Genomic DNA, 16,234 nt, shown 5'->3' with positions numbered 1-16,234 from the left:
TCATTGTTTTTACCATCAACAACAACCCCCTGTGGTGGTGGAAACTTCTGTTAGTGCAGAGGACAGGCCTTCTTGGAAAGGAATGCTGTCCTGCATATATGTGTGGATACGCCTCCTACAGTTCTGATGAATTGTTAGTTGCAGCTGACTTTGTTTGTTTTGTACACTGCCTGCATCACCTGTTGCCATTGTCGACTCACCGGCCTGGGAAGAGGAGACAGTGTGAAGAAAGAACGCAAAGGTAAGACGTGTTTGGAGTTGTTCGTGTTTTGGAGTTTTTGGAAACAAGCGTCCATCATCAGCACCTCCCATCATGTCTTTGTCCAAGCCGGAGGGGCAGCTAGCCCACGAGCTGAGCTGCCCCATCTGCCTCCAGCTCTTCACCAATCCAGTGGTTCTCCCCTGTGGCCACAACTACTGTCGGACCTGCATCTGCAAGACCACCGACAGGATGGACAAAGCACCTCCCCGTTGCCCGGAGTGCCGGGAGGAGTATCAGGGTGTGGACTCCCTGAAGAAAAACTTCAAGCTTTGCAGCATCATCGAGGGCTACCAAGCCACCGCGCCGCAGCCGGAAAGGCAGCCGGAAAGGCAGCCGGAAAGGCAGCCGGAAAGGCAGCCGGAAAGGCAGCCGGAAAGGCAGCCGGAGAACGAGCATGAGTCGGCGGAGGTTCTCTGCGACCACTGCATCGACAAGGAGTTGCCGGCTGTGAAGACGTGTCTGAGTTGTGAGGTGTCGATGTGCTTCCGGCACCTCCAGAGGCACCAGGAGAAGGAGTGGCTGAGGGCGCACACTGTGGTGGAGCCCCTGAGTGAGCTGGGGACCAAAAACTGCGCCGCCCACCGACGTCCCTTCGAGTATTTCTGTTCCAACGACATGAGCCTGATGTGCGGCACGTGCTTCATAGAAGGCCGCCACAAGAACCACGATGTCCTCACCTTCGGCGCGGCCGAAGAGGAGATGAGACGGGCGTTGGAGAGCCGCACCAAGGTAGTTCTGTTGTTTCCTTTTTCCAGACCTTTATTTCCACAGACTTTTTTCCGGAATGTGATTTTGCAGCATTAGTTTTGCAAACATTGTGACTTGGTGATTAAGTAAAAGACACGGTGATGTTCTATTTTACGGTCACATTTTAGAATAGTTTTCTGAAACTAACTTATTACAGGGAAGTTCAAACAAACTCATAACCCACAGATTTCTTTAGTCAGTGCAGAGTATGTCAGGTTGAAAATGCCAATTGTTTATTAACATGCAAGCACACAGTTTGACAAACGTGACAAATATCGTTCCTATTAATACATTCATCTTAATTCATGTTTATTAAATTATATTGTTAAAATCCAACTCTTTATTTCAAGGAAACTCCTCTATTTCCTTTAATTGGCATTCCATTAAATTGTTCTTTCCAGAAAATGTCTGCAGGCTTTTGCATAACTGTAAAATCATTTGGCTGTCAGCTGTCTGGCTCAGTGCCACTGTGCTTTGTAACTGGTGAATGGTGAGAATGCAAAACAATGGTCTGGCTTTGGAGAACAGGTTGATGTCTTCTGGCAGGATGAAAGGGAGTTTCTGTTCCAGGCAACTGATTCAAACACTTGAATTACATAATACATAGTTGCCAAGTCATTGCACCGAGGGGGTCACAGGGACTTTCCCTTCCATCCCATTTCACTTGCAACGTGGAAACGAGTTTTACCCGTGCCTTGTTAACAGCCCTGCTAGAAAAGTACAAGTGTTGAACACAAATCTCACAATGTCCCTCCGGTGTTTGCAGGTGGTTTCCTGCAGGCTGCAGATGACCGACAGTCTCCTTCAGAAGACGGCTCAGGAGCAGGGAGCGTCCGAGGCTATAGGGGACAAACTGGCCACTAAGGCGGTCACTGTAATGGACAGTATGGCTGCACTGGTGGACAGGTAACATAGCGCACGTGTGATGCTGCCTTTAACAGCCATGCATGCAATGCAGGTGCATCAAAAGATGCAAGTGTGCTACTTTAATATGATTATTTATAAAGCTTTGAAACCCCTTTTTTTAGTGGCTTTCATGGTCCAGTGGATGACAGTAAATGTGTAACAGGACATTTCACCCTTTCATCTTCATTTGTGGACAACTACACTAATCTCAATGGCTTTAGAACTGTCAGCCAGAAAACTAAATAACATTACAACCTGTTGCTTTTCGTGACTGTGATGCTCTGCGCTATAAAGCCCACTAATGATGAATGATATGGATAATATCACATTCTATGGTATTGTTACATTATTAATACATGGAAATGATTAGATAAAATAAAAGAATGGAAATGTCTTTAATTAGATGATCAAAAATACAAAAAATAAAAAGTCTTAATGTACGCTGTTTAAAAAAAATAATGTACTAAGTTTTAGAAGATGGGTCAACTAATTTACATCCCCTCTCTTTACTGTAAATTTAAGAGTAGCTGTAAAATCATGCACGGCAAGATTTACAGTAAATATGTGCATCAGATAACCAGAAGCAGTTCTTTCTCTCAGGCTTGAAGAGCAGGTTCCACGGTTCAGGAGGTGATTCCAGTTTGTCAGCCTAATTTTAGACTGCCAGAACTTTATGACGAACGTCATAGCATTCAAATGTCATCTTACGTAATTGTCTTACAATGGGGGGACTGCCATCCGTATTATAACTGCTTTGAATGGTGGTGGGGGGGATCTTGGTTATTGTGCTATTTAGCTCACACAGTCTGTAAATAGCTATCTGTAATTGGGAGGGGGGCATTCCTCTCCTTTTTCTTCTCTATTCATATACTCTACACCAAAATACTCTCTCCCAGTCACATCATGGTCTCATAGCTCTGAAACATCAGTGCCAATCCCAGTTAAACAACAGGAGCCCACCATGAAAACCTAACCTTGAGAGGTTCCAGAGCTTGGAATCGACCTTGGGCCTTGTCGACATACTGTTGGGAAAGCTCTCAAGGCTGGAGTACAAGCAATGTAGTAATAATAGAAAAAACACATACAAAAATTCCAACGACTGTATCTAAAAATCTCTCCAAGCTCGCCCTTATTCTGATGCACCACTGTCGTGTTGCGTTCAGGTACAGGGAGCGTCTGCGCGTGCTGTTGGAGGAGGAGAGGTACATGCGCAGGAGAAGCTGGCAGTTGGGACTGGGCGCACTGCAAGAGCAACAGCAGCAGTTGGTGGAGGCCCAGAGAAGTGCCACGGAGGCCCTCAGCGAGACAGACACGTGCATCTTCATACACAGGTACAACAGACCTCTACAACTAAAATGTCTTAGTACAAACAAAAAATAACCCTACGACTTGTTTTTTTTACATTGTCCCATCTATTGATTGATAATAAACAATAATAATAAGATGGGCCCACACATAGTGTGCATTCATGCAGCATGTGTCGCCAACAACCCTCAACTGAGCAAATCCTGCTGCTCTCCAGGTTCGTGCTGATTGAAGGTAGGCTGAAAGAAGTTGTCACCGGCAGCCTTCCCTCCGGGGTCCCCTCGAAAGCGCCGCTCGACACCAAGCGTCTCCAGGCGGGCCTCAAAACCCAAGACTTCCACTCCGAGATGAGCCACCTCCTGGATTCCCTCCAGATACTCCTGAACCCCCTGGACCTCGCATTCAACCTCTGCACCGCCCACCCCAGCCTGTTGATCTCCAACGACCAGCGGACAGTCAAGTACAGCCCCACCAAGCAGCCGTATGCGGAGCACCCGGAGCGCTTCACGAGCGCACCCCAGGTGCTGTGCAGCCAGGGGTTCTCGAGCGGGGAGCACGTGTGGGTGGTAGAGGTGGGGACCAACAGCATGTGGTCGCTGGGCGTGTGCTACAAGAGCATCCTTCGCCGCGGGGACCACAGCCGCTTGGGTCACAACTCCGTTTCCTGGCGGCTGCAGTGGAAAAACGGCAAGCTGACGGTGTGCCAGTCCTCCTGCAATGTGGCTCTGGGGGAAATGAGCCACTATCCGCTGAAGATTGAGATAGCGCTGGACTACGAGGCGGGGACATTAATGTTCCACAACATCCGAGGGCGCAGGGAGCACCTGCACACCTTCAGGGCTGTGTTCAGGGAGCCGGTTTATCCGGCGTTCAGTTTGCATTCAAACACACCGGAGTCCTGGATCACGCTGCACAGTGGGATGTAATTCCATCACAAGTAATGTGCCGGGCATTGCTCCAGGACATTTGACATATAAAGGTGACCAAAACTGCTTTTTTAGCACATGAGAAACATGTCCAGAGTATGGGCGTTACTGTCTTATACAAGTGCAGAAAAACGTTTTACTTTTATTTCTATTAGATTAGATATTGTAGTGCTCTTTTTACTGACCTACCGAAACAGAGAATTGACAAAAAAAATCTAACTTTAACCAAAACAAGGAAGAGAGAGCATATTGCTTCGGTTTTACTAACACTCCATTGTATCCCAATAGCTTTTAGAACACATTTTAAGGTTCTTTTACTTTTTGATTAAGTAAACGAACCATTAATAGCTTTGGTTTTTAAAGCCCACAATGAGTTGTGGACCGGCGTACAATGCAGACACTCTGTCGTTATGTAATCCTTCACAAGCTCTCAGATCGTTCACTGTCGAGTTTTTAAATACACACCATTATGCACATAATAAAATAAAAACAGCTGAAAACCTCAAATGTGACATTCTTATTTTTAATTTTTTGTATTCTTCTTCATGGTCTCTGTTTTTTTAAAAGCTTTCACACATATATTTTTTTCTCTTTTTATTGTCTATTTTTAAATTGGTTTTATTTGAAATTACTTTGAGCTAAACCTCTTGTATGCAAAGTGTTTTCTCAATAAAGAGCATTATTAATATTATTATTAGCTGTATCTGTCATATGCCACAACTTTACTTACCACAAATAAAATAAAAAAATCAACCTGGGAAATAATACTTTAAAATGTCATGCTATGATACAAAACCACGAGAGCATATAAATCACGAGCTAATTAGTTTACAAAAACATGTTTTGTGGAGTGTATAGATCCATACAGTGTTACATGAATGACTTTGATTTGTGTGTTTTTTTGGTCATTTGTTTATCTGATATGCTAAGATTGATTATATTTCCATTTGTCTGTTTATTGAAAGTTAAGTTAAAATTAAGTTTATCTTGAAAATTGTGTGTTTTCTTTTAATGTTCTTTATACACATTGACGTGTGTGAAACTGACATTTAGGCTGAAAATGAGACATGCTTATGTTTATGCAGCAATAAACTATATAATAATACTATATATAATGCCCGTGTGTCCATATTTGTATGTTTGACAGCTTCTATATGGTCCATGTGGTCCATGATTGGCTCTTGACAGTTCATTAATGCTTTCGTTGACAGCAAGGTTGCCAGGTTTGTTAGTAAATAGGCAACTAACGGTGCTTCGACCATTTTTATTCAACCTAAATGCACTTGTGTACTTACACAGAAACGGTGTGTTAGCTGGAAATAATCCAACTTCATTGTGTTATTAATGAATTGATTGAAAAGGGTTCTCAGACAGGCTCCCAGTTTTACACACATCTGTTAGACGGGGGGATGGTTTAACACGAACATGGCAACCCGAATCCCATCTGTCACACATTTTGTCATTGGGCAGGACACATCAATTCATGCTACTAACTAAATTACTACGCAAGGTCACTATCAAAGCTGTCCCGTACCACCGGAAGGTATGGGGTCGGGAGAGAGCACGACCCGAAAAGTGTCGTTCGGTGTCGACGACGAGGACAGAGTCCGTATTCTTCGCGGAGTGAAGGTAATGCTGATTTAGCCAGCGTTTGATAAGCCATGCTAACATTACTTTCGGGCACCGCCTCGCGCTAACCGTTAGCATGCTGTGGCTATATGAGAACGACACAGCGACGTTAACTCACCGGTAGCTCTGAGCTAAATTAACGTGAGGTCCACAGCCCGAAAAGCGACTGATGGAGTGCGGAGGATGTATCGGGATGCAGGGGCTGGCGGCAGGTTGATGCGCGAGCTGGGACGTTACCCTGTTTTCGACACGCCAAACTGCAGTCGTAATAAGCAGCAGGTAAAAGTGGGCCTTGCTTTATCGGCAAAATAACACACCGTGAAGATGAACAAACGTCATTTAGAAACCTCCGGTGTCTTCCGGTACATTCGGCGTATAAATGAGCCTCTCAGTGGTACTAAATGAAATAGAAATCGCACATTATTTGACCGTTTATTAGCCGCTGTCCTGCGCTGCTAACGACGTTTGCTGTCAACAATCAACAACCAGTTAAGAGGCGAACCAATCGTTAATGCTCCTCATTATTCATATGGGACGTTTCAATTGCACGGTAGACGCATTGTTAACCCAAGGAGAGATTCATATGTTGTTGTAGCTATAAAGAGATGTGCTATAACCAAGGGAGCTATACATTGGAACATTTTGAATGGAGTTTGGTGTGCTGTTCTCTGCCTCTCGCTAATGCTGCCTTCCAGTGCTATCGTAAATGTCGGTATTTTGCATAGTGACAAGTAATACTGTAAAACGTAATGCGACTGTAATTGAAGCCAAAACAAATATTGTACTACTCTGTTTAAATGTTTTCACTGTAGTTAATAGTGGAATAGGGAATTCGATTGATACCTTTTTGCGGTCATGCAAAAACATGAACATGAATTGACGGATTTGCATTAGTTGAAAGATTTGTTGAGCCAAATATGCCATGTATGAGCAAAAGACACAAGTAATGTCACCGCATGATGACCTGTGCACAGGCAGGGGGTGGAGACACTGACAATACAAATGTGTGTAACGCTGTGAAAGAAAAGAATTATCAGGAACAACACAAATGACTGGGCTACCTGGGCAGAGCATATAAGCCCCCAGCCTTTGATCCTTTTTCACCTTTGCTATCTCACCTCCATTACCTCCTCCCTCATCATGCTGGAGGAATGTCATTTCAGAGGTTTGCCTGACCGACTGTCAAAACCTGTCCTTAGATTTAGGGACCCTCAGATTTAGTTTCAGGCTCTTTTTGCCGGCAAAATTGCAACTTTACACCAGAAGTGCATTCGGTGGCACCCTGACCTTCACAGCCCGTTGAGTGTGGTTCCACGTACATGTGTCGTACTCTTCTGACCACACCCAGTGGTAATGCTTTTCAAATCCCTCCATGTGCACGCACACACACACACACACACACACACACACACACACACACACACACACACACACACACACACACACACACACACAACATTCTGAACTGTGAACTTGTTGGATGTAATCTCCAAATTTCCCACAGGATTGGAAGGCACCTTCAGACTAGACCGCAAACAAGTAAAGTTTACCAGCCACTTGGAATATTGAAGATAAAGGGATGCAATTCAAGCGAGTTACGAGTTCTAGTTCTACTTCCATGCGGCACAATGATTATGAAAATGTTTGTAAAAATGTCTGAAAAAAAAAGAATGAACAGATTACTGTATTTAACAGCCCTGCCGGTACATTCAAGTCTTGTGAGGAGGAACAGTGAGTCAGTGGATGCTGCTGCCTACTGTGGTTTAACTATGTTTTGCCATTTCCCTGGCACACATGCACGCACACACATGCACACACGCACGCACGTGACTCACTGTATTCTGGAACATTTTGCAGGTTTATAAATTGCTCTGTCCTAACTAAGGGATACAACAAAAAAAAGAAGCAGATTTTCATTTGAATATGACACCATTCAATGTGCACGCTACGGTTTCTGCTCCAGTAAACTGTTATTAAGTTTGTAGAAACTTGCAGAAATGCCTATCATTATTAATACCAGGTTCTCAATCATGGGTTGATTCTGTGTCTCTTACTTAACTATTTCTTTTCATCTGCTCCCCCCCCTGCCCCCAGCTGTCAGAAGATGTTCTCCAGAGGATGAGAGGAGTGGCCAACATTGCTCCAGAACGCACATCCTCACCAACCTCAAGGCCTCAGAAAGACACAGGTATCGCACACCCTCCAGTGTGTGTGTGTGTGTGTGTGTGTGTGTGTGTCCCAACACGTTTTTTGATGAAACTTAAACTTTAATGTGCTGTGTATATATTGCTAAGACCACCCACTGTGCATGTACACACTGTGGGTGTCTTGGAAAGAAGATGTAAAAAAAAAGTGTCTCAAACGTGAAGCCTAATAATTCCACATTTAGATATGAAAGGAGAACTCCGATAGACATAAAAGTTATTAACTAGTCATGACTCATGAGATGTACAGCTTAGTCTGGGGTGGAGGGCGTATCTAGTTTCATGATGGGAGTTGTAGATTCATCTTCTTTGGAGCTTGATTCATGTTTGGGGCATTGGTTGACATTGTATTTATTGTTACTCCTTGCTTATGGGGGAAAACCTTTTGGATGTACAATAGTTTCAGACTAATCCTGAGATTGTGATAGTTGGAGGGTCGGATAGCCCCTCATCTCTGAAGCCTTCCCTTCTCGTACTTCTGTGAATCAGTCTCACGCTCTCTCTCACACTCTGCTGGCTCCTGAAGCGGTCAGGATCATTTCCTTTTTTCAGACTCTATTGATCCGTTTTCACACCTCTACTCTTTCCAATCTGACTTTGTGAATAAATCAGCCGAATAATCCATCAATCCTTGAGTGTAATTCAGCCCCCACTATTATTATTATTTTTAAATGTCATCCAATATTTTTTCTTTCTGTTTGATGTCCACGCTGTCTTTGTCCAGGTGTTCCTCGCAGCGCCAGCTCAGGGTCACGACCCCAGCCGGGCTCGCAGCACAAGGCCCAACCCGGTACCCAGTCCAGCACTAGCAAACCAGCCTCCTACGCCAAGGAAGAACAGAAAAGGTGGGTCGAAACTAAATGTCGGTTTGTAATACGTAGTCTGAGTGGTCGAACGTGTAGCTCTGAATTCCTTCCATGTAAAGTGACTAACGCTGCTTCTTTTCTGATTTAAACTCATTCAAAAAGGCACGTTTTTTACATTCCATTCTTCTACTGAGCTTTTTGGATGTAGCTTTTAATGTAGCTCATCCTATTTTTTAAATCTTCATCCTAAAAAACCTATAGTTATTATTGTGGATAGATAAATGTAATTCATGGGGCTGTTACATTGCTGCGAGACCGCCCTGTTAATACAGCTGTGTGCGGCAAGCCAGGAAACTGCAGTGAAAATGTTGTGTGTTGATAGATATATATTTTATTAATCCTGCAAGGGGAAATTGTTTTTGTTTGCACCATGTATGCATACAAGTAAAGAAATATAAAAATGTACATTCAAATACTAAAATACAACTAATATTAGCGTTGTCTGAGCTTCATCTGCAACTGTGCAGAAATACTGTGTTTAGACAGAATGAATAAACACGGAGAAAGAAGAAGCAGCTTCCCAGCTTATCAATGTTGATTTTTAGAATTTGAATGCCAACGTTATGAATGAGTCTTCGAAATGTCAAAATCATCGGTACTGCCCGTAAAACAGCCCGTACTGCATCTGGGTTTTGTTTACCTCCTTCACAAACAGCTTGAATGAAGCAGTGTGGTTAAAATCATGCTGCACCATTTTTTTCCTCACACAAAGGACCTCTTGAATTGAATGTAGAATACTGGTGAATCCGGTTGAAAACTGACAAAGAAAAAAAAAGGAAGTTACATAATAAATGTTATCTTGATAACCTCCTTATCACTGCTGAAGATCAAACCGGATGCCAACAGATTCCAGCCATCTTTTAAATGACTGTTTTCTTTATCGCTCTCAGCAATCTTAACACTGTCTTTGAAAGAGCACAACTGAGACAAATGGTGTGTTTGACTGCTCTGATAACAGCTGGTATATGCTGCCCCCTTGTGGACATGTGTTTAAAGTCAGTTTGACTCAAATCACATTATCAGAGGTGTGCGAGGAAAGTAAGCGTGATTATGTGTGTGTTGTATGTGTGTGTGTGTGTGTGTGTGTGTGTTTCAGGTATGAACGCCAAAAGACGGTACTGAAGGAGGAATGGGCCAAAGTGGTGCAAAGAGAAAGGGAGGCGGCAAGGGAGGAGATGACTAAAGCCATAACCCAGGAGAGGCACCAGAAACGGCAGGAAGCCGAGAACACCAAACAACTGGTACGCACGCACGCACACACACACACACACACACACACACACACACACACACACACACACACACACACACACACACACACACACACTCTGAACGATAGACCTTTACTTTCAAAGGATGACGTTCCCAATCAGGGTTGACTTGGGCCAAACTATATTTGTACGATATGAAATCGATGAATGAATGAAGTCTATTTGTGATGGACATTTGGTCTGCTGCGGTGAAAGCAGAGGTGCTAGCATTGCTTTCAAAGGATGACCAACTCAGTAACTGTGTAATGCAGGAACATTGGACAAACACGGTCACGCTCATGAACAGCAGAAAGTCGTAACTAGTAGTGATGGTCATATTTAACAGGACTAGTCATTTTAATCGTTATGATATTCCACATCAAAGCCCCAGTTGTTCAACGTCCACTAACAAGCATGTTTGTGACATGTTTTGCATTGGTGGTCCACCGGTACCTGAAGCTAAGACAGGCATCGCCGAATGTTGGAGCAGACAGAGACCAATTTCTGATAGAATTAATGAGAAAAAGGCTCAAATCTCTGTATCTCTTTTGTTCTAAAATAGGTATTCTTTTATAAAATGTTCTTCTTCTGGTCTGTTTTCTTCTACTTGAAATGTAGGCCTTAAGTTAATTGCACTTGGAAAAGTTGTATTTATTGTAAAGATGACTACCGGTGGCTTGCCGCTAGCTGATGTTGTGTGCATGCCATATAACCGTAATATACTTTTGAAATGATATGGAAATGCACAATGTTGGTAGACAGAGGGGCGGGCTCTAGGATGTAGGGCTGGGCGGTATGGCCAAAAATTCATATCACGGTATTTTGTAAGATTCTGGCGGTTTTACGGTACATCACGGTATTTTCCAAATAAACACATTAATTTATTGACGCCGAAAAGGACCGGCCGGTATGATGGTATATGAAAAATTCATACCGTGCGGCAATCCGACGGCACAGCCCTACTAGGATGCAATTTTGACATCATGAGGTTCAGACCTTTTTGAAATTCTAGTAACTGTCCATTAAAACTGTAATTTTAATTGATTAATTAATACCTCTGGTCTAAAGCGTGTTCAAAACATACACCCATATCTGCAAATTTACAATGCTTTGAGTGAAATGAGACACAGACATTGGTGGCAATATACAGTACTTAGTCTTGTGTCTTTCTTTTTTGTGGCAATGTGCTCACAAATACGAAAAAATGTTTTATAATTATTTTCATAAAACACTTAACGTAAAAGTCCATACACATAAGCACCAAGCAAGGAAGAAAACAAAAAAGGTGTGTCTGACACCATAATGCACAAGTAACGGTTGCATTGACTAGCATTGGACAAAATCAGTGCATGGTCAAAAGTGACAGGCCCTCCCCCAATTCCCGGTATAGAGGATATGGTAATAATCCCATTCCCACTGTAACATCCACTAGTGACTTGTTGGCGGAGCTGTTGCAGTCTGTGTACGATGACAGCGCACCTTTTTATGTTTTAGTCGGCAGTTATTCAACACGCTGGGTTTTCCGTGCAGTGATTTCGGCGATGGCGTTGTGTAAATGCTGATTCGTGTGAGTGTCTCTCAGCAGCAGGAGGTCGGGTCGGATCCTGAATTCAGCCCGGTGAGAAATTCCGTGGTTTCATGGTTTAATGTTGCAGCGTTCCACACTGATGTAAATTGAGCCTTGGGATTGCATTTGTAATTCCCATTGCGACGCTGCTTCTGCCTCCTCCTCCCACCCCCCCTCTCTTTATGTCCTCTCACCCACTCCCACCCTCTCTCTCCCTGTGTCTTTCTCTCTTTTCTATTCCGTCCCATTACTCTCTCCTTCCTGCCCCGGAGACAGTATTATCAGTGCAGTGCGAGCGGTAAATTGCACCCTGAGAGTTTCCCTGGAGCTGGAGATAGGAGCGGTGCTGGGCTCGCAGCTGTAGTCGTGGGAAGTGGGGGAGAGCTTGTTTTACACACCGGCCGGCACCTGTTTCACGTGACTCCCCCCACCCCGCTCCTCTCCTCTCCCGCCGCGTTGAGGCATGCTGTATTGCCCGCCTTATCTCCACACCAACACACTCCCGACGCTAATAGAAAGCACTGGAGGGACGTTGCGAACAGAAATGACCAGACCTCTTGATGCTGAGGGCTCTTTGTAATTACTGTTTCTTGTGCTATGAATACATATACGCACATGAGCTTGAAATGCGGGCAGATTTGCTCACGTTCTTCTGTGGCTGTTTCCGGTGACACACTTTTAAAATGGAGGACCTGTAGAAGCTAACCCTGTCTTTTTTTAAAACAAACCAAAAAAACACGAACACCCTTTGGGCTCAGGTGAGAGCAGGAGAAGCCTTTAGGGAGCCCCTTCCTGCGTCTCTTTGCCTTAACGGACAGTCTAGCTTTAGAGTGATATGGGATACCATAACTTTAAGAAGAAACCGGTGGTTTTGCATATTCTTGCCCTTATTCATTGTTCGTACATCGAAACGTTCAGTTTTTGTACGAAGTGCCCGAAATAACATTTTGGGGTAAGAAATATGTTTCAAGCTTAATGTTGATAGATTTCTGAATCATTTTAAGATGTTATTGGCATTTTTCTCCAGCACTTTAGTGTTGCACTTCAAAGTGTTGGCAACATCAAACCGGTAGGAGCTGAGGGATCAGACCCTCCTCCGTGTACGGGTCAACCTTCAGATAAACGCTGTCTGCTACATTTCCTGTCATGCATTATTCCCATGTTACTACTGAGCTGTTCAGCCCCTTGACGTTAGTTCAGCGTGGCCATTACAACGGCGTAAGATTCAGTCGCAGACCATTACAGGTGCAGTGGGTGTGGTCTGAGGCGTCGTCGGCGACATTTTTGTACATTACAGACACTCCTTAATCTTTCAACTTGGATCTAAATAATGAAGGTCCTGGTTCCAAACTTTAAAGTGGAGATTCAATTATTAATTAGATTTTGATGGAAGTTGAACTAGACAATGGGAAATTGCCTGCAAACAAAACTCGGTCCAGTTACAAAATGAGCGTCTCTTCCCTTTTCAAAAACAACATTGTTGGCTGAGTGCAGACGCAGTCTTGCAGAGAGAATATAGACTGTCCATCAAGGTCCAGGGTCCACGGTCCTCACTTGGCGCTCCAAAAATCTAATCTAGGTAAAGCAGAGGCGTCAAAGTAGTTAATGTTCAAGCTTTTGTTCGGGCCATTTAAAAAAATGCATCTTTCAGTGCGTTCGGCGCATTAAAAGTGGCACGAACCGACCCCACGCGCATGAACAGTGATGCAATATCACCTGCAGAAAAAAAAGGGTGAGTAAGGCTGAACACGAGAAGTGACGGGAGACAGCTGATTAAGCATTTACTCAGTAATCGGGAGCGAGAAGGATGTGAAGATGAAAACAAAGCGGAGGGGTTTGGGTGAAGAGTGGAGAGGAAGCTCGCAAATGAATGGGGGAAACGAAAGAGAAGATGACACGCGTTTCCTGTAGCATTGAGCTTAAGGAGGGAGGATACGAACCGGAGGGTGGAGAAGGAGAAAAAGAAAGAAGCCTGACATTTTCCTGGAGGATCGCGAGGAGGTGGAGGAGAAGAGCCGAGCAGCAATGGCAAGATGAGAGGGGGGGGGGGGGGGCAAAGGACGGGATTAGGATGAGAAAGAAAAGTGGCGCAACAGGTGGGGTGAGGATTACCTGCAGAATTACGATAAAGGGGAAGAGGTACGGGCGGTACAGAAGAGAGAGAGAGAGAGAGGGAGAGAGAGGGAGAGAAGTGGACAAAAAGAAGCGGACTGAAATGTAAGTTGCAGAGTTTGGCCTTGAGTTTGGAACAAAGGTGTGAGTCACCTGTGGCAGCTTCTCGCCTTTCTCCTAAGTGGTGTGTGTGTGTGTGTGTGTGTGTGTGTGTGTGTGTGTGTGTGTGTGTGTGTGTGAGAAGCGCTGAGTCACGAGTCGGAGAGAGACAGACAATGATGTGCCGAAACTGCAGTCCCCGGTTCTTCTTTTTTCTCCCTCACTCCTTTCCTCTTGTCTTTTGTCCTCATGTCGGTGAAGTGCCTGATCCTGTGCTCTCTTTCTTCTCTCTGTTCTTTTTTTTTTTTTTTTCAGCCAAGGCCCTCGCCCACTGCGAATTGTCTTTGTTAATAGCAAATCTTCCGCAGATTAATTTCAGAATGAGGGAGGGGAGCAGTAGAATGGAAAGAAAGGAAGCACGTCGAACCAAAGGGCTGAAAGGGATTTTCTCTTTTTGTAATGAGTTAATGGCCTTTTCGGTGCCTGTTGAAAGCGGCGAAAGGTTATAAGCCAAATTAGCATGTGGTAAATCTCTCTTGCTCTCTCTCTCTTTGCAGGACAATTAGGAGGCCTATTTTATTAGCTGCCCTTTAACTTCCTCTGATGGAGCATCACTTGATACAAAAATGCCATCCAGGCGTCACTGATTCTCTTGAATACGGCCGTAAAGCACGGGTGAACCAGTCTCGTCGTACGAGGACATAATACGACAAGCTGGTTAAAGCATAAAACGGCCATTTTCAAGGTTTTGTTTGCAGATTAATGAAAGACTTGATGAGAAAATGTGCACACTCTAGTGTCACCATCCTGCGCCAAACTATACTGCCCAGTAAACCTCTGGAGGGCCTTGCAGATCAGAACTAAAGAGGCAGCCCCCCACCCTCCGTCAGTTACAAATCAAATTCAACCTGTAATAGCATCACCTTTTTTAAGCTGATATGGTGAACAGACACTAGCCTAATTGCACATCCAGCACTTATGGAGCAACTCTATGTTCACCAGCTAGTTGCTAACCGTGTCTGCTGTTTGGTCTCGAGTAGTACAGTGGATTTTTATATATATATATATTTTTTCCAACCTTTTCACTGAGAGCAGCTGAAGCGATTTGATAAGGGCAGCGAGAGGGAACCAAAACGGTAAAGTAGCGGACCGGACAGCTAAACAACGAGAGTTCCTGCCGATTCAGGCGATGATTCTCTTTATCGCTACTGTCGACTGCTTTCACATTGCTGTGTGATACATATAGATACATTGCTGTGAGTAATACAAATAGATATATTATTGTGAAAATATTGACCATCGCTGCTTCCAGTTTTCTGCTGTGAGGTGTCGTGGTCAGCTTGTGAAAACAGTGGCTCTGGAAGGGCTTTTCAATATCTATAAAATAAAATTGTTCACCAATGCTGACTTTGAAAGCAGGTGGTCAATTTGTCTCCTTTTTAAAATGATATGGGGAGGAGAGCATAGAAAAGCTCCGCGGGAGGGAGAATCTGGTCTCTTGCCGGTATTCTAAATGTTGAACCTCCACAAAAAGATGCCCAATTTAATGGGCTCTCTCCCGTGATCCTCAACCCAGGTACTGACATTAGAATGGTCTCAGTAAACCACAGCAGGATTATGATGAAGAAGTACTTTGAGACTGTAAAGGTCTAAAGAAAAAAAGGTGAACGGTGCAAATTCAGTTCACATCATTAGTTATTTTTATATGTCCATTTTTAGAGAAAATGCTGGATTCACCAGTTCCTACAAGTGACACTAGATGGCAACAGAAGACTGTTGCAAGTTTCACAGATTTGACATTTTACTCTCTCTCTCTCTCTCTCTCTCTCTCTCTCTCTCTCTCTCTCTCTCTCTCTCTCTCTCTCTCTCTCTCTGTGTGGCTGTTGCTCTGACTCTGTGCCCATTCTGCACTACATCGAATCTCAAGTGTGACATTCTCCTGTTGGAAGGCCCATCACAAATGCTGTTGCACAGGTTCCCAGTGTTAATCCAATCGACCCAATCGCTTCTCGTACGGTGACCGTTCATCTTTCTTTATTATTTTTTTAATACCAGCAGGAGTGGCACAGTGACAGAGAACATTTTACTGTAATGTCTTCAAGGAAGTTATTGCATGCCGAGAGTGTCGCGTTTATGGGGATCGTTAATGGGAATAAATAGGTTTGTCTTTGCTTGCTTATCTTTGCTGGCTTAATAACAGTCATAAAAAGTCAAAAGTAAGTAAGCAATTGGTAGACTGTAAATGTCTCTTGTTTAATATTTCTAACAGCAGTGTTTCATTATCAGTCTCTGGTGTTGCTCAGCTCTGAAAAATGTCACGATTGCAGTCCCAACACAATTACCCACATGTGGTGAAAGACT

General features: G+C 43.9%; 2 protein-coding genes across 3 annotated transcripts in view; both read left to right on the top strand.

Annotated features, from left to right (window-relative positions):
• Positions 1-313: 313 nt before the first annotated feature.
• Positions 314-4,146, top strand: LOC306743496 (E3 ubiquitin/ISG15 ligase TRIM25; the record flags this gene model as incomplete). The annotated part of the gene is made up of 4 exons (XM_079226011.1): positions 314-991; positions 1,776-1,915; positions 3,079-3,246; positions 3,438-4,146. 4 exons carry the CDS (start codon positions 314-316, stop codon positions 4,144-4,146), a joined length of 1,695 nt encoding a protein of 564 aa, XP_079082137.1.
• A 1,512-nt stretch (positions 4,147-5,658) lies between these two features.
• LOC306743224 (MICOS complex subunit mic25a-like) overlaps positions 5,659-16,234 on the top strand; it is a 63,998-nt gene continuing 53,422 nt past the window's right edge. For both annotated transcript variants that reach the window (XM_079225721.1, XM_079225720.1), the window contains exons 1-4: positions 5,659-5,775; positions 7,870-7,963; positions 8,704-8,824; positions 9,942-10,086. In XM_079225721.1, coding sequence (XP_079081847.1) covers positions 5,692-5,775; positions 7,870-7,963; positions 8,704-8,824; positions 9,942-10,086 — 444 coding nt within the window. In that variant the 5' untranslated portion in view covers positions 5,659-5,691. The remainder of the gene's footprint in view (positions 5,776-7,869; positions 7,964-8,703; positions 8,825-9,941; positions 10,087-16,234) is intronic.

The sequence above is a fragment of the Taurulus bubalis genome (genome assembly GCF_910589615.1).
Source record: "Taurulus bubalis genome assembly, chromosome: 11".
NCBI lineage: Eukaryota > Metazoa > Chordata > Actinopteri > Perciformes > Cottidae > Taurulus > Taurulus bubalis.
The sequence above is the reverse complement of the archived record's forward strand: the minus strand, read 5'-3'. Positions and strand labels throughout refer to the sequence as shown.